This window comes from Labrus bergylta, chromosome 5, assembly GCF_963930695.1.
Source record: "Labrus bergylta chromosome 5, fLabBer1.1, whole genome shotgun sequence".
Taxonomy (NCBI): Eukaryota; Metazoa; Chordata; class Actinopteri; order Labriformes; family Labridae; genus Labrus; species Labrus bergylta.
The window spans coordinates 12924922-12947555 of NC_089199.1; the positions used below are offsets into that span (position 1 = coordinate 12924922).

The window sequence follows — 22634 nt, forward strand, 5'->3', positions numbered from 1 at the left end:
ATTACTGATACAATATTGATAATGTGAAAATGTGTTGTTGATGGAATCTTTATGGACATAATTTTCACTATTTCCTATCATTTTACAGTCATTGAACTCTGGATATAATAATCAGTTTACCAATCAACATGATAATAAATGGTAGCTGAAGGCTTGAGTTGCTTTAGTCAGTTTAAGCTTGAGATAGATTGAATGAATATCCCCATTAAACTGTACTGATCTTATCAGAGTAATAGAGGACAAATGCATCAGTAAACAACAATACAAACTCAATACTCTCCTTTTTCCTGATACACACATGCAGACTTAATTACACATTCTGACACACTCACACCTCTGCTACGTATTGGCAAAAACTTCTCCCCTCGCTTCTCTCGTCTCCCTACCACCCACCCACACTGGGACAAGTCATAACTGATTCAACGCGTAAAGCCTGGTCTTATCTGAACAGATGTGTTGCCTTTTTCTAGATCTCTCTACTGTCTGCTGTGGAGCTATAACTGAACCTACTGAGTCTCTATCAGTAGTGTAAAAAAAAAATGGTACACACAAGAACACAGACTCAAGACAGTAAACACAATATATTCCTTTTCTTTTTATTCTTCTCTCTGTTTGGAAATTTCAGGGTCAATATTTTCATTACTCACGTTACTTGACATGATGCACCAAAATTTACTCTTATCTGTTTACAGGAATACACTGAATAGAACACAAGGTTTCACAATGGATACACGACTGACGTTTTGCCCATTGCACTTACAACAGTGAATGACATTTTCCAGATTTTTTTTTTATTCATTTTTTTCAGCTGCTTCCCTTTACCCTCATCACTTTGCAGATGATATCCATCCATCAAAGACCTCCTGATAGTCTGACAAAGGCATTCTACTCTGCAGTTACTGTGGAGGTTTATTCTTCTTGTTTACAAACACAATATGTATAGAAACTATACACAGACTGGATATGTTTCTGAATACAATTTTGTTCCACTGTTGTAAACAGTCAATACAAGTCAGCCACATACACTATGCTTATGCAATAATTATAATAATTATCATCATTAGTTTCTTCATCATCATCATCATCATTGTGGTAATAAATTATTTTTGTACACAAAAGTTGGCAGCAAATACGGCATGGGATGCAGATGACAGCCGTACTCAAAACTCAAAAGCTGTACAGAAAAATGAACTTGTATTTACAGTAAGAATGTGTGTCTGTCTGCCTTTCTGTAAATCAGACGGCTGCACTGAAGGCTGTTTTGTCTCATGCACCTCATGTCGACCCGAAAGCAACTCTACCTCTCGTTCTGATACAGATCCTACGCTGTTGGAGGCACTGTTACGCAACCTCCGTGTTTCTGCGCTTCATCGAGCAGCAGGTGCAACCAGCCAGGCTTGTGCTTTCCGTATGACATGCCCTGATTTGTGAATGACTGGCTGAACATTTAACTCATCAATATTCTCTATATTGGCCAGTGAAACTCAAGGTTTTTTTCAGTAAACCTTTGTGAAATCATGCCTTCCCTTTTTTTTCTTTTAAATTTAGGTACAGTTTCAAAGTATATAAGATCTAGTCATGCACCTTTTCAATGGCTTGGCTGCTGAGTGGTTTAATCAACAATGAAATATCAGATAGAAGCATTCCATTCAACCCACAGGTTATACTGACACCCAATATGTACATTGACTAGTAATAATGAGAAGTGCTGGCCATCTGTATCACAGGTTTATAGCAGCACAGACAGTCACTGCAAGCCAAACACTGAGGAGCCCAGGTCAGCCAAAATGCACAAAAACTGAATGAGGACTTACAAACAGCCAGACAAAGCCAAGCAAACCCATGCTTCAAAGCAACATGATGGTGGACATTCAAAACCGACAGTCTACACAGTTTACCCTTTGGCAACAAATCCCCCGTGTGGGGAGTGAGGGGTCAAAACATGCCACGAAAATAAAAAACAATTCTAGTTCAATATTCAAATTCATACAGACAAGTTGCTAAGTAAAAACGTTTCATTACCTTTTTTTATATTTTAGTCCATAACTTCTTTTTTGTTTTCTTGTGAATAGAATGATGATAATAAACTGTTTTAGGCTAAATCATTTCCAGGTTCAAAATGAGTCATTGCATAGAACATTTGAATTGATAATTGCTTTCATCCTCTCCTGTATGTATGTGTGTGCATGTTTGTGTAAGAGTGTGTGTGTTAGTGCATGTGTGGATGTATTTGCAAAAATAGAGGAAATGGGCCCAGATTGTTAGTGAGATGATCTTGTTGGTGAATAGGTTACCTCATTTATGAGCAGGAGGCTAACATATCTATTTAGTGGACAACACAATTAAACTTGGGTCTGACAAGTAACTGTTAGTTGTGTGTGTGTGTGTGTGTGTGTGTGCGTGCGTGCGTGCGTGCGTGTGTACGTGTGTGCGTGTGTCTGCAAGAGACAAAGAGAGAGAGTGTTTCCGTGTGAGTGTGTTCGTACCTGTCTGCATGCTCTATGCCTCTGCACATGACATGCACTTCTGGACGTGGTACTGTGGCTGTAAACCCGCTGACAACATCGTATTACGGCTATTTATTGACAGAAGTGTTTGATATCTTTTATCACTAATTTCAACATTTATACTTTGTGCTATATACCATTTTCTGCATGCTATTGCTTTTAAAAATCAACAAGCAAATTATTTGATGCAAGAAAAAAGAACCAAAAAAATAAAAAGTGAAAAATATAAAGTTTTACCAAAGAAAGACACAGACCAACAAAAAAATGAGTCACTGGATAGTGATTTGATGAATACATGAAGACAAATTTACATAAGTAGATCTCTGTTTGTTATGTACATACAATAGTTTACAGTTGTTTAAAAAGAAATGCATGATGACATGGACAGTTCCAAACATGTGAGGTATACAAGTAAAAACGTACTGAATAAGGCTCTTCCATTCAGTGAATATCAGGCAGAAATGAAAAGAAACTAAAAGATGAGAAAAATCAATAAAAAGGATCAAGTCTCCGAGGGGACTCTATCCTTTTATAGTTAGACCCAGAGTGTTGCCATCAGCTCTGGGGCTGACTATAAGGATGGCTTTACAATGGCTAACAAAGAGCCGTGGCCACTCTTTCATTTGGTCCTCTCATCTGTGTGAATCTCACACTTGTGGGCACACTGGTAGTATTTTCCTTCCCTAAAAACCTACAGTTATTAACTAGTGGCATCTCATAGGTGGTGAAAAAGTACTGATATGGGCTTCTATTTTTCTGTTGTTTTTTTTTTTAAATACTTGTGCGTGCATTCTCATGTCCACATTTACACAATGCATTCTGTAGACATCGAAAAAAAAGAGGAGAAATAAAATCACATTCAGAGAAAGGGTCATATTCCCTAAACTGGAATGTACTGCAGAGATCAGAGAAACCAAGCATTCGAGGGTTGTGAGTGGAGTCATCTGGTAAGTTGTCATTGCTGTGATACATCTTGTCTATTCCAGTTGTGTTGTCATTTTGGGCTAAAATATGGGTATCGTTGGTACAAGGAAAACCTATGAAAATCTTTCTTTTTCTTGTTTCACTGTTTTTTTTTTTGTTGGAAAGGCTGCAAAGACATCAGTGTAGAATCAAATATCCTTGCCAGATGTGTACTCCTCAGACATAAGAAGTGTTCCATTAAATCCCTCTTGAAGGCGCTGTGTGGCTTCCTTTATTGAGCTGTTAGAAAGAAGGGACATGCTCGACCAATATGCTGAATTCCTCCCAAGATATCCAGGTGCTTCATTTAGCATGCCTTTTACTGTCACACAAATCCCAGAAGGCTTGCTATAGGAGAGGATAGGAAGCAGCACATGAGCCCCTTCCCCCTCTCTCCTATGCTTCCCTGCATCTTCATTATTTACTGCTGTTGTCCTCCTGAAATAGAGACAAAAGAGATGTGAATGTTAGCAGAAAGTAACTAGATATTAATTAAATATCCAATGCATAAGACTAAATGCATACACAAAAAGCTGCAACCTAGACAAAATCAAAATGAATAAAATAAACAAAAACAAATGACAAAAAAATGTTTTAATCACCTGAACCCCAAATATGCTGTAATCTTTGCAATGGCTATGGACAACAAGTTTATAGGGAACCAAAACCCTCCACCTCCTCCCATTTACCTCTCCTGATATTCCAGTCAATCATGAGCCATAAAGCTGTGGCTTCATGGCTAGTAATCCAGTGTTGTGCAGGCTGCCTTGCCAAAGAAACATTGAGTCAGGTTTATCCCGACTTTCCCCCACTTAATCTGGCCACAGACACAGAAATGACCCACACTGCCACTGATAGTAATCTAAATGTCAGCATAAAACAGCATAAAATGATAAACCTTCATTCAAATGAGCCATAACTTCATCCTTACACAGCATGTGTTTTGACAGATGCTAAATCAAGTTCTGCTTTATTGGTGCTTCTGTATTTCTGCTACATTGAGCAAAATGAGTTGATTAGCTCATTCTTCCATTTAATGAGTGATTCTTACCATGAGTCATGATTATTTGTCCCTGCATGTGCTCATGTCCCTACGTGTCGCTGCGTGTGTGACATTAAAGCAAAGCCATGGTTAGCCTTCTCCGGCTAATTATAGCGGCGTGTGGCCCAGATTATTGGAGCGGTGTGAAGTCAAAAGTAAGCTGTAGTAGTACTGTCCTCCCTTGTCCTTTCCCCTGGCCTCTCACCTCAGCAGCTGAAGGTTGAAGGGGACTATGACTCTCGATACCTAACCTGACACAGCATTGAACTAATGCTGAAGCAAGCAAAAACTCCAAACTAAAATAAATCAGCCCTAAATCCTGCAACATGACAATATATATATATATAATCAAACATACATGTGTACCCTATAGACTTTATAAAAAGATGAAGCCACAATATTTGGAGGTCCCCCTATTGACTGGCTGCAGTATAGGCATTAAAGCCCTCCATTTTAACAAATGGGACATGGGTCAAACTATAAAATCCAAATACACATTGAATCAATCTTTTCAAAACAGGTTTCATTACAATTCTACTATAATTCTATCATTTCATTTACCAGACACACTGTCCATAGTGATGCACATCTGCGAGAACATACAACACAGGCAAGGATCTATAGAGGAGGAAATGATGTCAATAAGGGCCAACAAACAGCTTCTGATAAGACACAGTAGTTTATAGGCAGTACAAAGAAGCAATGCACAGGTAGATTGTTTTTGTTGACCAAGACAAGACGATAACGCGCTAAAAAGAGATCTGATGACAGGTATGTTTTGTTTACATTTACGAGACGAAATGGGACTGATATGTTAGTGGTGGTCTGTTGCCAGACAGAAGGGGACATGGATGTGGGTGTACGTGTGAAGCAGAGCGACAGTGAGAGCATGAGCTGATGTGGTCACGATCGCCTGCCAAAGCAGCGATTGAGTGAAGTCTATATGGTGTTATATTATTGTAACCTTAATTACTGCACAAAGTACATTTGTATGTTCTGTGTTTTTACTTGACTTTATAACATTAATTTATTATGTTTATTTAGATATACACTACACTGTGTTGGATTTAGTATATTTCAGCAGGAATAGTACACTATATTATTGTGAGTTTACAGGCTTAGTTTATAATTGGGTATAATTATTATTTTACTTTCATTCACTGCACTTTAAGTATTATGATTACATGTGCAACACTTACATATGTAGGTTAAATCTGTAGTTTTTATACTAGAATGTATGCCAGGTGTAGTGGTATCCAAAGTGACCTTCATCACAGAGCAAGCATAACACAAGCAGGGATCTTGAGATGAGGAAACAAATTCAGTAAGTGCAAAGAACGGATATAAGTCTGATCAGACACAGGTGCTGACAGGCAGTGCACAGAGGCAAAGCACAACATCGACAGCTGTTCTTCAGAATTCTAATCAGCATCAAAACCATCCTAAATATCATCATATTAACATCTTTAAGTTTTAGGTGTTCATGAAAGAGCAAGGTCTCTAGCTTTTACTTAAAGGTGCAAAGGGACTTGATAGATAGGAACTTTATTAATCCCTTGGGAAGGGTCTAGTTAGAGACTTAGGCCCTGTTGTGAAGGTTGGATCAGATGCCTATTATTGGCAGAGCATTGTGGGTGGGAGGGAGTGTCGACCTGGATGATAGAGTAAGGAAGGAAGGTTCTGTAAGCGAGCAGCAGGGTTTAAAATTTGATTCAAGCAGTAACTGGAAGCCAGTGGAGGGAGATGAACAACGGAGTGCTCTTCTGGTTAGGTTGAAGACCAGTCAAGCTGCTGGGTTTTGTGTTGAACAATGGAAAGACGTGCAGATGCACTTTCCATCTGATGATGCGATCTTTCATCGCAGTTACAGTCAATGGTGTACACTAAATGATACGGCCTAAGTTCACAGTCATGCAAGCATTCACTTACTTTTGGGTGTCCTCTGTCCTCCTGTCCCCCTGTCCCCTGCTGACAAAGCGTCCGTCCTTAATTTAATTCACTTCAGTTGTGTGCCCATGTCTGGGGAATTCAGTGCTGACAAGGCATCCTTTGATTCCAGTTCTGTTCAGTAATTTTGGGGAAAATTAAAGATACAATGGATCACATCCAACATACTCTTTTTTTTATCAGTAATCAGTCAGCTTGAGTCTTGCCAATATGCAGACAAGGGCAATTGTTTGCTTATAGAGCATTAAGATACATATTTGATCAAACTACATATTACTAAGTTACTTCATCAAAACAGATTACACAGATAGAAGTTCTACATGATGAAAATGTCACTAAAGGGGTTGAACACATAATTAAATATTCTGACTTTTTTTGTTCAACAACATAGTTTCCAATTGCTTAGTTGATCGGTTGACACAATATATATGATAAAATAGCATGTCCAAGAATCCATTTCTCAATGAATAAAGATGAGTTAATGAGGTACTCACTGATGCGCTCAGGATCTCTTTCTCTGTTTCCTCTGTGGTGTGAAATGTATTTAATGAAGTTTCATAGGTTTTTCAAGTACGAAGCTACCAGTCCATCTCAATTCAATGCTGCCTAACCTACAAGAAGGAAATGATTTGATTTTCAGTAAAGTCAAGAGATATGTTCATATTAACATTCCCCTAACATTCATTATTTGCAAGGGGGAAGAAACTCATAATTTCTGTTTATACAGCAGAATGCCATTTGTTGTCACACACCATAACATCAATCAATGCTTCTAAATTAAAAGTCCTAAAAAAATATACATTTTAGTTAAAGTATGTTTCTTTTATACTAAACAACCCCCAACAACACACATTCACTTACCCTCTATTTAGTTCACCACAATGATGTGAACTTCTTCCCAAGGCCAGATAATGCTATAAGTATAACGTGAAGAGAGCATACAATAAATAAGAAATATACAAACAAAATATATAAACATTCACGGCTTACTTGTATCTCAACTTTTTCTGAATTATTGAACTACTCTGTAAACAAAACCTGCAATTCATTGTCTCAAATAGCTGTTAGATCCAAAGTTAGGCATTATTTTACAGTAAGCATTTATTTACTAATATTCATGACTGTACCATCTCCAAGTTTTCCAGCTTGCTCGGCTGCCCCTCCTTGCAAGATTTTGCTGAGAACATTTTCTCCTTCAGCAGGTGGCTGTCCTGCTGCAGCACTGCCTATACCTACAGGTTTGCTACCGATCCCAACAGGGGCTGCCTTGGAGCCTTTAAACAAAACAAAAGAGAACAAAAGTATAGATGACACCATTTCAATATGTCTTCATTTACCTGTGCTCATTGTAAATTGTATTTGTGCGAAGCAAGCTTACCAATGCCTGTAAGAGGAGGTGTGGATGTTTTCATAGGCAGAGGTGCTGTTGGCACTCCAGTTGTTGGTTTTATTCCTGTGGCTGTTGCTGCAGGGGTAGCATCCATTTTGGCCTGCAATTAATTAAATGGAGACAAATGGGGTTAATCACATTTCTTTTCATAGTATTTGATTTGATTTTATATTCAATTCACTATAAAATATAATCTAATAGAGCAAATGAAAAAAATGACACTTTTTTTTCTACATCTATACTTTTGAAAAGTTATTTCTATTACACCAAACAAGATTTCCAAGTGGTACATCCTTAAGAAAAATTCTGTATGAACATGTATGAAAAGTATAAGCAGGCTAAGATCTACTCACCGCTGTCGTAGTCGCCTGTCCTGCTGCAGACCCAACTCCTGGTTGACGGCCCTGTGGTTGGGCTTGGCTGGATTTCGGCTGTTGCTGTGTTGTTCCTGCTCCTGTAGTGGTTGTTGGCGGCTGGCTACTCTGAGGGGTCTGGCTGTGCTGCAGAGGCTGCTGCTGTTGTGCACTTGGCTGGTGCTGCTGCTGGACCTGCTGGTTACCATCAAATTGCTCAGAGCCTGTCGGTCTCCCAGTCTGGCCCTGGCCACCTGACCGCTGCTGCCCAGCATGGCCCTGGGGTGGCTGCTGTGGTTTCTGCCCTGCTACAGATGGTTCCTGCCTTCTGGAGGTTGTGCGATCTCCTTGTGGCCTCTGGCTCCGTCCCCCAGTGCCATGGTGATGACCAGAGGCTGAGTCCCGAGAGAAGTCGCCTGAGTTCCGCGGGCTTGCCTGGGCAGAACGGGAGTCTGGACATCCCCTTCTTTGTGTAGACGTTGCACTTCTACCATCAGAGCGGCCTGATGGATCTTTGGGGTTTGTCCTGGTAGAACGGGAGGACCTGGGATCATCTGAGCTGTGGCGATTAGAGCTGTGTCTACCAGAACTGCTGCCATGGTGACGGTGATCTCGAGATGTGGAGGAGGAGTGGCGCTGTTGGTTGTACTCATCCTGGGGACAATATTCCTCTGGAGGTTCGTCATAATCATGGTAGGTATGTTTACTACGCCTACCTGTGGATGAGTGACTTCCACTTCCATGATGCCTAGAGCGATCAGAACGGGCCTCCCGTGGCTTCTCAAACCAATCAGTCTCCTCTTGTCCCAAATGATAGGCTTTTAAACCAAAACAAACCTTATTAGTCAATTCAGTTTTGTGGAGAGATGAGTGGCATGCAGATAGAAGCAATGCAAAAAAACTGCGAAAACATGCTCTACAGCCAAGAGCCATGCAATTTCTCAACGAGTCCGACAAACAAACAAAAAGTTTAAAAACAGACATTACCTCACACTTAAAAAATCATGCATAAGCTTAGGTATATAACAGGCAATTTTGGCTTGATATACAGCTGGGAAAATTCCACAAACAACACAAAAAAGTTATAGTACTCTTCTTACATTCCCACACTTGGCATGCAGTCTTTTCCCAGCACCGATTAAAGCAACAAATGTCAGGCAGCACAGATTGTTCAGCACCAATTACCTTCGCTGTCAGAAACAGCACAGTGCATATCATCTACGAGGTAAGGATCATCTGGTTTATATACATGACTCCTGGGCAGGTCTTTCTTGTGATGGTCCTGCACATCTGGCAATGAATGGCTGGAGCCATATTGGTTCCTCGCATCACTGGCATCTGCTATGCCAGAGCCTCTTCCCATGCCTACAGGCTTCCCAACAGGACTAAGTGGGCTCTCCTCTTCTGAGTTCTGGCGCATGGGAGGCCTTCCACTACGGCTGCTTCTCTGAGATCGCTCCATGGCATCCCTCTCATAGGATTTACTTCTATGGCCTGTGGCATCTCTGGAGGAGATCTTGTCCATACCATATCCAGTAGACCTGGATCTACCAGAGCTGTACATACGGTCCTCCTCCTCAAGGCCCTCACGACTGGTGCCATAATATTTTTGGTGTTCATAGGCATTTTTCTTGATCCCATAAGTGGCATCATCCTGAAGCTTCTTTGATCTTGACACAACGGTACAGCTGCCTCCAGTTGATGTTGTCATTGTGTAGGAGGCAAGGTCAGACTCCACATCTCGAGCTTCCTCAATAGGGGAGAATTTAGAAATTTTCTGCTCCATTCCCTGCTTCCTATGCTTACTACGTTTAGATGAAACCACTGCAGGTGCAAGATTCTTTGGATTGAGTTTGTGGCTACTGGAACTGCTCCGTGATGTGTGTTTATAATCATCGTAATAATAGGAAGAGCCTCCACTTACTGTGGTGCTGGTGCGATTGTCAGCTGTATTCTGGTAACCTGTTGTGCCTGTAGGTCTGCCATAAGCATCGAGAGGCTCATCTTCAGGCCTACCATAGGCACTTCCACGTGCAGGGCCATTCTCACTGCGATACCGTCCTGCCACAGGATGGCCCAGAGCATCACTGGGTTGGCTGGTATTTTCTTTTGTTAACTCACTGATGTCATCAATCATGACGTAGTTCCTTGGAATATTCTGCTCCAGGTTGGAGGTGTAGAGTCCATCAGAAGCATAAGCAGAGGTTGGGCTGTCTACAGGGTGAGTTAGGCCTGGCTCTGGGGGGCGATATTGTCCATATGCATTGCTGTACACAGGGCCAAAGTTGGTATCTGGAGCTGATGTTGCTACTGATACTGCTGGATTGCTGATGACCTCGTAGTTGGTAGGGAGTTTTTGCTCAAGGTCAGCCAAGGATGTCTGCCGAGGTCTTTGATGGATGGTAAGTATCTCTGCTTGGGGCTGGTAGGAGAGACCCGGTTGGTAGGCGTTAGGGCTGGGGTAAGGAAGGCTCTGGCCTGGCATAGGCTGACCAGGTGCATGGAAGCCCTGGTGACTGTGCTGCTGCATGCCAAGGTCTGTCTGGTAGGAGGACTGTGCATACATGCGAGAGGAGTAGCTTCCCTGGTTTTGGTAGCCAGGGCCTGGTGGGGGATGTGGTTGGAATGTTCCTGGCTGGGGTGCAGAAGATGAAGGGTATTGGGGAGGTTGGAAACCTATCTGTTGGTAAGCTGAGCCCGGCTGCTGCATTGATTGTTGATTTTGAGGGTAAGGATAAGACATATAGGATGAGGTTGAGGGATACTGGGAGGTTGAATTGAGGTCATTAGTAAATTGGCTCATTGGTGCAGTGCTAGGCCTCGTCAGCAGACCATTAGCATCAAAGGTTCCTGTTGCAGCTGCCATCCTAAGGTTATTAAGCTCACTGTCTGACATGTAGTCCCGAGCATCACCCATACATCTCAGATAGGCCAGCTCTCTCCTCTCCCTCTCCTTCACCATTGTTTCCTTTCGTTGGGTGATTCCTAGCTCCAAGTACCGAAGTTTTGCATCAATCTCTTTTTCTTCTTCCTCAAGTTCAGCCTGCTGCTTCCGAAGCTTTGATGACTCTTGTTCTACTGCTTTCAATTCACTCAACAAACCCGCCTTGGTGACTCCTTGGCCAGGTCTGGGTAGAACCCTCTGTGGCATGCCAGGAGAGCTGTACATTTGGGCTGGAGTAACAATGGGGAGTGGACTTTCCTCTGGAGGTGGGCTAGGGAGGGTCCTCTTTACTTTTCTCATCAGAGAGTTCTGTTGCTGCAGGGAGGCCATCTGCCAGGAGGAGAGACACATCAAGAAACATTGAGCTGTAAGCAGAATGTAATAATTTTGACTATATTGCTGTACACTGGTAACTCAGAGGTTCTGCACATTTTTCATCCCTAGACCTGAGTAATATGCTATGCAGCCAGATACATTGCCAAGCTACTCAATTGTTAAACATATGCACTGCAGAGATGATGGCTTCATCAGTACTTTTTTAAATACAAATACATTGACAAAGACAAATACATTGACTGTGATTTTTCATTTTATTGCTGATAAACAATGTTAAATACCATGGTTAATAGTGGCAATCATTGTTATCAATTCTGTTACATGTTGATATATGCCTAAGTGAAAATTAATCCATATTGCTTGTAATACTAAACACATTAAAAGTGTATCCGTTCTATGAAAAAATAATAAAATCTGTCTCTACCAATAAGTCTTTTTGCTACTCCAGTTCAATGTTCTAAATGTGGAATGTCAATGTGAGATTTTCAAATACAAAAGAAGAAACCTGTGTTTGAGTGTCTAGGTTCATGTAGTTACAGTACCAATGCTATGAACAATAAAACTAAACAGAAAAATATCTCTGCTAGTTCTATACAGTCAGAATAATTGTGAATCGTGGATCTGTGTTGTTTTTTTTTTTTAAAGTAACAATTGGACCTTAGTTGAAAAATGTATATATATTCTCTGATTTTGGTGTAACAGCAGATGCAATTAAATACATTTTAACCATCTGCTAACAATCAGGCAGACAGCATAGCAACAATGGGATTTCACATTGTATGTCCCTCTGGCAACTCTTAAATGTTTGCCAGATAGATGATATTCCAGAAAGAGAGGGAGAAAAAGACTAAAATAGTAAAGAAGGGAAAGATAAGGGACGAGACACAGCAGAAAAGGATGATGGGAAAAGCTTTTCTGGTATAGCCAGCTGCTCTCTAAAGAACATTCTGTCACCCTCTCCTTGCCAGATCCTGTGTGAGAATCCATGTCCATACAAAGCTGTGTCTCCACAATATCATTCTACCAATACTAGACAATTAACATCAAAATACTTGTTTTAAAATGCTTGTATTTAAATTTAACACATAAGGACTTTGTGTATGATGCACAGTAGCATTGATTGAAAAAAGTGCTGTTATTCTAAAAATGAAAAATAAAAATCCTTGTAGTGAATTGCAGTCAAATATCTAGGCTATTTATTCTTATTTTGGTCATTTTTCATTAATATAAATAACTGATATTTTCTGTTTATGGGAAAAAGTGATGGCATCGTACCTGGCTGTTGGATAGAGCTTGCTGATGATATGGGGAGAACCTGTTCTTGGCTGGGTCTTCTGATGTTGGGCTCAGAGGTTTAGGATCCGACATGGAGCGCTGCACACTTTTTATGGGTCTTGGTAGTGTTTGGTGACGTTGGGGTGATTCAGCAGTAAATGCCTTCTGCTGGGGTGTAACATGGGCTTTGTTAAGTTTCTCCTGGGAGGCAAATGTTGTCTCCATCATTCGATGGGGAGACAATGGAGACACAGGGGAGTATAGAACCTGGGGAGATTTAGGGGGCTGGCGAGATGGGGATTCATTTTGTTGTTGCTGATAGCCAATTTCCAGGGGGTCTGGTTTTCTCCTCTCAAATTTAGCAACTCCTTGGAGTCTAGGAGAGCCCGAGTCAGATGTGTTTGCTCCTACTATATGAAGACTTGTTGAGTATGGACTGATAGTTGTAGGGACACTGAGCTGTGGTGCGACAACACCCTGGGACTGAGACTCTGGTTCTGTCTGGCAGGCAAGACTCTCTCCTTTGTGAGTCCTTTCAGGAGCTGCTATGTAATGTAATAGGTCAACCTTTGAGGTTTCTGCCATGGTAATGTGGATTGCAGGGGAAATCCTGCCTAGTTGCTCTGACTCTGTTTGGCACGACGAATCATTTGTGGTCTGAATAGCTATACTAGAAGAAGCAACTTTGGATGATCCTTCTGATTTGGCCTCCCCGCTGGATTCAGAGTGCTTTGATACACGAGACCTTCTGCGCCTTACGGGCTGCTGGTCCCATTCTCCTTGGTCCTCCTCATCAGTCTGCACACTGCAGTCTGCAATGCGCCTGGTTCTTCTTCGCCTGTTCATAAATTTATCCTCTCCATCTTCATCATCAGTTTGCACACAGCTATCTGTAATCCTCTTCAATGATTCCTCCTCTGAGCCATCCCTCAGCCCAGGCATGGAATTCTGCTTTTTCATAATCTTGGAATCTGCCTGTTTTTCAGTGCTTCTCAAAGACATTTCAGATGCAGAACTATGAATAGGTCGAGCAGCCATTACAGCTTGAACCACTTGCCCATCCTGCCAAAATTGTACACTTTGACCCTCTTGTTGGATAACTCGGCCACTCTGATCACAGATAATAAATCCTTGAGGTTGCCCTCCACCCACAACAACCCCTTGAATAGCACCCTGCGCAGATGTTGCTGCTGTTGCTGCTGCTGCTGCAGCGGCCTCTACTGCTGCTGCAGCAGCAGCAGCCTCCACTGCTGCAGTCTTTTGCCTTTTCTGCTCCTCCAACTGCTGCTGGAGTTGATGCTGCAGAGACTGAATTTGTTCAAGCTGCATTCTTTGCTGAGCTAGTTGCTCCCTTTGCATAATCAGCTGTGTTTCCCGCTCTGCTTGCTGTTGCTGAAGGACTTGCTGCTTGATTGATTGCAGTTCATGTATCTCCCGCTGAACAATGAGTTGTTCTTTTTCTCTGTGTCTTTGAAGCTCCATCCGATCTCTTTCAAGCTCTTCATGTAGGCGGAGCTGCCTTAAGTTCTCCAGTTCAACACGCTCTCGCTCCAGCTGCAGCATGTGCTCTTGTTGCTGACTAAGTTTCTCCTCCTCCTTACCTTTCTGGGAATCTATGGGAGGAGAGGGTTTGGAAGTCTGTGCTAGGGCAGTACCATGGGGTGTTGCTTGAGGCTGGCCCTGTGGCAGAACTAATGGTTGCAGTTGACTGATAGGTTGAACTTGAGATTGGGTTTGAGTCAATGATAAAGGCTCAGTTTGTGTAGGTAACTGCTGTGGCTGCATTTGGGCCTGCACTGACTGGACAGTTGGAGGCTGAGATAGTGTTGGAACACTTTGTTGAGTGCGGTCTGTCTGTTGTTCTGACATGATTTGCATACCAGTAACTGGTACATTTTGGGGTCCTAAGTGTGCTGCAGTTTGGGTAGGTGGAATAGTGGCAGCTGTTTGTGGAGCAACTGTTGTTAGAGGCCTTCCAAGGTATACAGGAGTTTCCTGGTGTGAAATGCTTACATCAGGCATAGATCCTGGGGGTTCAGCTGGAGTAGGATATTGGTTTGGAGGAGGGAAGGAATATGGTCCCTGTGTGGACAGTGGCATTCTGGGAGTCACTTGAGGTAACCTGGTAAGGCTAGCCAATGGTACAGCAGTGACACCTGTGGGGTATGTTCTGTAAATTCCTCTAGGCATTGGTCGCAGGACAGAGCCAGGCTGGGTAGTTATAGGCAAGGTGGAGGCTATTGGAGTGTTTATTGTAGAATAAATCATGCCATCACCCCCTCTCATAGCAGCAGGGTACAAGGCCCGTAAACTTGCTTGTCTTGCATTAATTAGGTTTGTCAGTGTTTGGCCATTTGCCGTTGCTCTTCCATCTGGGCCATACAATAAGTTTGCTCTTATGGATGCTAAGCTTTGCTGAAGGTTAAGCCGAGCTAAAGATCCACCCCGTCCAGCCCCATATGGTATCAGTTCAGGGTTATTTCCATAACGACTCCCATACTGGTCTGCAGAATTAAGAGCTGCACACATGCGGCTTATTTCCCTAGCAGTGGTTGCACTGTACTGAGCCAGATTAGTGTCCTGTGATCCTGATAGGTCCCGTGAATTGTAGGCATAGTCAGAATTGATATTTGACATGGAGCCATATCGGCGAAGGGGTAATGAAGGGCCAGTAAAATCTCCCTGATGACGCAAGTCTGTGTAAGATCCATACTGTGCTCCCAAACCAAGGTATCCACCATCATAAGCCTGATTCATGCTGCTAAGATCCACTGCGAGACCACCCTGGACATTACTCTGATAGTGACTAGCATCAGTCATCGAAGGCAAGTTAGTATCAGACATGGAGGGCTGGATTCTGCCTGAGGGGACGACAGGTGGTTGATAGGATTTATGCTCCTCTGGCCCTCCTTGTGTAGATTGAGGTTGGTGTTGTTGTTGGCTGACATTGTACTGTGGTAGATGTGGAGGCTGCACTGCTTGAGAGGTTTCTGTAGTGGGGGTTTTGTCTGAGGATACTGTTGTAGGCTTCTGAGTTAATGACCCTGAACAGGAACCAGCAAAGGGCAACTTGTAAACAACATCACAGCAAGCCACTTGGTTTTCTGATTTGATTTGTCCAGTAAGATCCAAGACCTGAGGAGTGGGAGGAGGTTCCTCTCGCTTTACCAGTTGAGTCACTGTGCTCCCTTGTGATGTGTTACTCTCATCAAGTTGCACCATCATAACATGGGGTTTTCCTGTAGATAAGTTCATTACTGTTGGCTTGTTTTTCAGCTCTAAGGCAATTCCACCATAGATTTCATGGGGGGCATTAGAAGCTGGAACCCCAGAACCTTGAGGTGGGGCCTGGGGGGACACTCTAGGAATGACACTAGCAGTCACTACTGGCTGGGCACTGCTCGTTTGACTCACTACCAGATCTTTTTTCATCAGCAGTGGCTGAACCTGATTAGCTAAATTGTAACGAGCAAACGAGGATTGCTGATGGTGCTGTTGGAGCTGATGCTCAAGGAGCTGTTGTTGCTGCAGAAGCTTCTGCTGCTGTAACTGGAGTTGTTGCTGTTGTATACCCAGGTTCTCAAGGCAGGCATCAATTCTGGGAATAGATGGGTCACTAACTGGTGTTTTACTCTGGGATAAACACACAGCTGATCCAACACCCTGCCCAAAATCCATACGGTTTTGCAAAGGATCTCCATACACGACCTGTTGTTTGGGCTGGGTCATAAACATAGAACCTGCAACTGTTATGCTTACTGTGGTGGGTGTTGATAAAGATATATGTGTTTGCTCTTGTGCATTCAGATTCATAATAAGAGGTTGGACTGCTGTGTGTCGAACAGATGGCTGTTCTGTTCCTAAAGAGTATCTTCTTGTGTCAGTGGCAAGGGATGTTAGATCCATACCCTGGTCCGTCATTATAATTGGAGCTGGCCTCACTGGGGCCCTCAGATCTACCACATTAGTGCTTTGATGTGTTTGACTGTGACCAAGATTCTTTGAAGGGCTTTGAATATTGGAGATTTTACACAGGCTTTGTGCAGTTGTGGTCACGGTGCTAATACCAACATTTACTTTTTCAACATTCTGGCCCATATGTGAATAATGCTTTGGAGACTGCTGTGATGGATGCATTTGTGGTGATGTTGGGGAACTTGTCCCAGTGGGCTTTGAGCTATACAAGGTTTTACAACTGGCCTGTGTTGGTGATGACAGAGGGGAAGTAGAAGAATTTACAGTAAGTGGCTTGGTAGGAGTAGTTGTATCAGAGCCTAGTGTTATCACCATCACTGGTGAATCTTGTGAGGACCGCTGTCTTGCAAGACGTGGTGAATTTGCCCTTTGAGGTGTTTGAGCTCCATGAGATGCTGCTGCTGCTGATGTAGGACCACCAGGCAAAGAGGGCAGCTGTCTGCCACTACCACCAGTGGGCCTTACAGATGGCATATGCGTTGGACTTTGTGCTGGAGAGGTAGTGGGAGAGACTGGGGGGCTTGGACCTTTAAAAAGGGAAAAGACTTTGGAGGTTAGGGAGGAGGCTCCTGGATCAGGCAATGCCTGTGTTGGCCTCTGAGAGCTTGCTCTGTTGCCAGCAGGCACTGTGTTACCTGTCTGTTTTGTGGTGGTAGTCTGGCTAACTTGTGCTTTGGTCATGGCAACTCCAACAACACCTTCAATTTTGGCACTCTGCGTCATCATCCTATTTTGTGTTTCTTTAGATAGATGCTGAGCTGCATGAATTCCTGGAATTCTTGGATCACTACCTGTTGTGGAGAAGGACATTGGTGCTGTAATTTGAGTTGGACTTGAGCCAGGGGTTAGGGATGTTCCTGCATCAAGATGATGTTTACCATCAGGTTGAGAAGAACCTTTGTGTTGATTAACTGTTTGTCCTTGCCTCTGCATGAGCTGGGCCTTCTTCATCATCTCCTCGTAGACCTCCTCTGCACTTTTAAGTGTTTTATCTGATGGTGACATTGCTGATGTTTTTTCTGTGGGGGAGTAGAGTGATGTGAAAGTTGGAAGGTTATATTCATTTCCGGATTTGTAAAGTTTTCCACCAATAATCTCAAAGCCCTCTGCTTCCGAGTCCATAGATGGGGAGTATTCAGAACATGATGATCTGTGAAGTTCCTCCATCTCTGCAGCCTGTCTCAGTTCTTCGGTTGGTGATGCATCCTCAATAGGAGAGAGATTACTTGGGGGAGTTTTGGATCTTTCCCTGCGCCTCTGTGCCCTTAGCTCTTCTTTGTCCCTTTTTGTTTTTCGTGCAGTGCTTCGAATCCTCTGTTGCTCTAGATCTCTCATTTGTTCCTGTTCTCGAAGTAGTTCTTCTTCCTCTCTGAGTTCATCCTCCTCAGATGAATCCTCAATAGTAGGCAGCAGTGGCCCATGAGACCGATGTCGAGCTTTCCTCTGCTGCTTTGCCTCCTCTAATCTTGCCCTACGACTAGGGCTGCTGTCACTATCATCCTCCATGGATGACACAGATGTGGGAGATGTTCCAGAAGTGTAGCTAGGAGTGGTAGCAGGTAGGGTAGATGAATATTCTCCCTTGGAACGCTCCTCAGGAGAACCAGTTAAACTCTCCATCTCAAGCTCTGGTTCTCGCAAGTCATGCTCAGTATTGAGCTCCATTTCTCGGTTGTAGCTGTTGGTGTTATTCAGCTCAATAGTCTTAAACCGCCGAAGGCCCCCAGCCATTACAACATCTTCTTCTTCGTTTACCTTATAAGCACCTTCTGATGCCTTGGTATCTTCCTCAAAACTATTTGACTGGTGAGAGAGTCGTCGTCTTTCCTTGCTCAGATCCCCACTTGTTTTATGTACCCTTTTACTCTTCTGGTTTCCATGTTCTTCCAACTCCTCTTCATCAGCACTCATCTCCATAATTTGCCTCCTCATGAATTCCTCATCTGTTAGTTCTTTATGTGACTTTTTCTGTCTTACTGGCAATGGTGAGAGACCGCTTTCACTGCTGTCTTCCACATAATCATGGCGAAGCTTACAACTGAGGTCATCTTCTGATTCATCCCTCGCTCCGTCATCATCTGGATTGTAATCTCGCTCATGTCCAACAGACAGTGAATGTGGCCTGTGCTTCTGGTCTGAGGCTGTCTTTGATTCTAGTAGAGGCTTCATGGAGCTCTCCAGCTTGGTGATTTCTGAGGGTATGGAAGCCCCCCTTTCATTGAGCTTAATTCCTTCTTCCCGAATCTGGCCGGTAATCTCCCCATGAGAGCTGGAGATCCCATCTGAGGAGTAGCCAGTGTCACTTAAACTCTGTGTACTTGATTTGTTGTAATCCTAAAGACAGAGACAAAAATGAGAGGTCAGAAGTGGAGAAAATTAATTGTTCTAAATAAAGCAATGGCCAGATCTGTAACATTGTTAGTGTAAACATTTCCTCAAACTACGTCATTAAAATCATCAGCAGTGACATTTTCATAAGCATGTTATGATATAAGGAGATACCAATAAATGCATTGGACCTAGGGCAACTGAAATAGTATTATATTAAGATATGTAAGTATCAGAGGTTCCTTAGAAAGAACAAACCCTTAATCAAACAAGACGTAATACCACTAACCGGCTAAACTCAACCCAAGCATTAATCTTTTATCTCAGGAGTTCTTCAATTCCTTATGTTCCTTATGTAACACAAATCTCAATTTTAATCTTGAAACAGTGACCACTAAGCACTATGTATACATTTGTGATTTTTATTCTTAATATTATTAATACTGTATGTTATATGTTTGTATTTCTTGAATGGATAATTGCATTTTTAGAATTTATGTTGTAAGAGGTATAATCAAAAAAGGGCCCTGTTTGGAGAAGCCGGCCAGAGTTTCTCATCATCAAAGTACCACGGTAGATGGGGACATGATAAAGATTTACTTAATCCAGTAAATAAAGTCCTACCTGTATAACAACATTTCAGTTTAAATGTATACTTATTTTGTCGATATTTTCATTGCTTTACCTTATCATAAACACAGCCCTTTCCTTTTTTCCTATGTTTTTAACTGCACCTGTGTTTTTACACATGCTGCGCACCGCATCAGATCTGCTATTTGGGCAGGGGTACTTTGAAGAAACAACATAAAAGTGAATACAATTTTATCATCATTGCACTGGTCATCTGACTGTAAAACCCAAACCACAGACATACGGACATCAAAACACATTAAACAGCTTACATTCAGAATTCAGGGCTGTTGTACGCCAAGAAACATAGTGAAAGAAAGGGCTGTTCATGTCAAGGCGAAGCGGTAAAAAAACAGTATAGCTTACCCTTTGAAATGTTGTTTTAAATGTACATTTTGACTTTCATTTGTTTGCTAAATTATGTGTTTCTCTTGATTCTGTCTGCAGTGGTACATAGCTTAGTAGCTTTCAGCTTCTCCACACAGAAATCTTGCTGAATGTGTATTACATTTATTATTGACAGGTACAATAAATCTCAGTTAAAAAAATATCCAAACTTTACTAATATTTCTTAGAATATCTTACAAATAACAAAAACAGGAAATAACTGCATCCTTATATAAATCATTATGAATATTTTGTGAATATAATGTTTCTAAGTAGTTTGGTAAAGCTGTTTTTCTTTTTTCTTTGGGTTGAGTTGGCCTTTCAAAGTAATGTACACATAGATGGATTAATACACTTACACAAAGAATGAATATAACAGACAGTTGAACATACAAACATCTACAAACAAATGTCATTTATGTTACATGCTTGATTTCCATCTTTGTTGCATTCTCCACAGCATTCTTTGAACCACTGAAAAATGAACATGCTTAGAATGCTTAAAGTATTGTAACAAAGGGTCACATTAAACAAAAAACTTGATTTCATTGCAAAACAAATAAAAGTGTTCAATCCAGTCAAACAAATTGGCTGAAGACAAAGAACGACCACTGAGACAATGCTGGTGAAAATGATGCGATGATATGAAAGATGACATGAACATGATAAAAGTGAAAAAATTAAGATGAGGGGGATTAAGGAATAATTATGATAAAGGGAATTATCATAATGTAGGCTAATTTAAGGTGTGTTATGATGAAAAATATGCAAAATTACTATTATTACAATAGTGATATGAGTACAAGCTAGTTTTAAATGTACTTTAATATTGAAAAGAACAATGAATAAAAAGATCAAACTGGAAAATTAACATCTGATAATGCAGAAGAAATGAAAGAAAAAGAACCAGAGTTTTGATTGGTTTAATAATGAAAATGGAGAACAAGCATATTAACTTAAAAAAATATGTATAAAAAGAAGAAATAAAAAAATCAAGCTAGAGATAAGCATAGGATGATGACAGCATAAAGGATGCTCATTGTTGGATTTAAAATAATTTTGATGATGATGATGATGATGATGATGATGATGATGATGATGATGATGATGATGATGATAATGATAATGATAATACTAAAACACAGTTACATTTACTCAAATGGATCAAAAGAAAAGAAAAAACGGTGAGAGTAACAGGTGAAGGCGAAGAAGTTGCAGGTAGCTCACTTCATGGTGTGTTGACTTCTGTACATCCTCAGTTATCTTCATGTCTTTTGGTGAAGAGACAGTCTCTGACAATGCTTTCTTTGGTGAGGCCTTGGTGTCTTCTTTTAGAGATTTGGATGAGCCTTTAGTCTTCTCCTGGCTCTGCGGCTGTTTGCGGTTCTGGATGTTACCTGTGGGTTTAGACTGAGTGGGAGCTGTTTTCAATGCGGTAGGTGAGGCCTTAGCATGGTTGGGTGCGGCTTTACCAGGAGTGGTTGAAGCCTTGGCACCAGAGGGATGAGAGGGGCCCTTAGTCTGAGCTGAGGGCTGAACAGATCCTTTAGTCTGAGTCTGTCCTTTGGCCTGGTTGGGACCCTTAATTTGGTTAGCAGACTGAACAGGACCCTTACTTTGAGCATTGGAATGGTTGGGACCTTTAATTTGAGGTCCCTTACTTTGACCTGAGGGTTGTAACGGACCTTTGACCTGGGGAGATTGCTGAGCGGAAGCCTTAGGGGGGGGAAGGGGTTGGGCAGAACTCTTGGTTTGAGCTTGACTGGGCCCCTTAGTACTAGGAGTGGGCCCAGCCTGTTTCACAGGAGAAAGAGGGCCACTTACTTGGGGACCCGGTGCTTTCTGTTGTCGTTGAGGACCTGTGGGCTTAGGCCCTGAGAGTTGATTTGGCCCTGTTTGCTGAGGTGGTTGTTGATTGGCTGAAGCAGGTGGTCGGGGGGATCCGGGCTGTGCAACAGGAGCTGGAATATCTCCCAAGCTTCCTGACAGAGCCCTCTGCGTCTGGCAATTCAAGCATAGCCATTCTTTCTTCTGAAAAACAAGCACAAATAAATAGCAGTTAGCTAAATTGAAATTAAATAGTCTAAAGCACTTTTGGCATTTTAAAGCTCCTGTGGACCAAGCAATATGTCTTCTCTCTTTGCTTAGCCTGTCCTATGCATGTTAAATAAGGGTTTCCTGACCTAAAAAAAACTCATCCTACTTTATTTTAACAGCCAAATGTTTGACATATGATGAATCAACAATATGAAAGTGCACACATGCTGATTTGAGAGTATAGTGAGTATAGTTATTAGTGTTGTCTGACAATGACCCATGGAAGGAGTAATCGGCAAAATAAATAGAAAATATAAATATTCTTGCTGATGGTCATAATTGATTTTGTAGATCTTTTAGAGGCATCAGTAATAATGTCAATCTATTCAGAAAACAAAATAAAATTGAAGATTTCTCTTAGGGGACCTGTATTAAATCCAGTGCCAAGACTTAAGGAAACGAAATAATGAAAACTGTGTTTATGGGCAGAAAATGGACTGGTAACACAAAGTTTTGCTCA

The 22634-nt window shown here is 41.9% G+C and overlaps 1 protein-coding gene across 2 annotated transcripts in view; it reads right to left on the reverse strand.

Moving 5' to 3' along the window:
- Window positions 1-575: 575 nt before the first annotated feature.
- The window catches only part of bsnb (bassoon (presynaptic cytomatrix protein) b), a 66158-nt gene continuing 44099 nt past the window's right edge, over window positions 576-22634 (reverse strand). Inside the window, exons 4-14 of one of the 2 annotated variants that reach the window (XM_065954851.1) lie at window positions 21305-22108; window positions 12758-19066; window positions 9388-11476; window positions 8203-9020; window positions 7838-7949; window positions 7587-7733; window positions 7321-7373; window positions 6954-7070; window positions 6442-6573; window positions 5074-5130; window positions 576-3908 (exon numbers count right to left, since the gene is read on the reverse strand). In XM_065954851.1, coding sequence (XP_065810923.1) covers window positions 7333-7373; window positions 7587-7733; window positions 7838-7949; window positions 8203-9020; window positions 9388-11476; window positions 12758-19066; window positions 21305-22108 — 10320 coding nt within the window. In that variant the 3' untranslated portion in view covers window positions 576-3908; window positions 5074-5130; window positions 6442-6573; window positions 6954-7070; window positions 7321-7332. The remainder of the gene's footprint in view (window positions 3909-5073; window positions 5131-6441; window positions 6574-6953; window positions 7071-7320; window positions 7374-7586; window positions 7734-7837; window positions 7950-8202; window positions 9021-9387; window positions 11477-12757; window positions 19067-21304; window positions 22109-22634) is intronic. The other variant, XM_020642366.2, reaches the window with a different exon arrangement.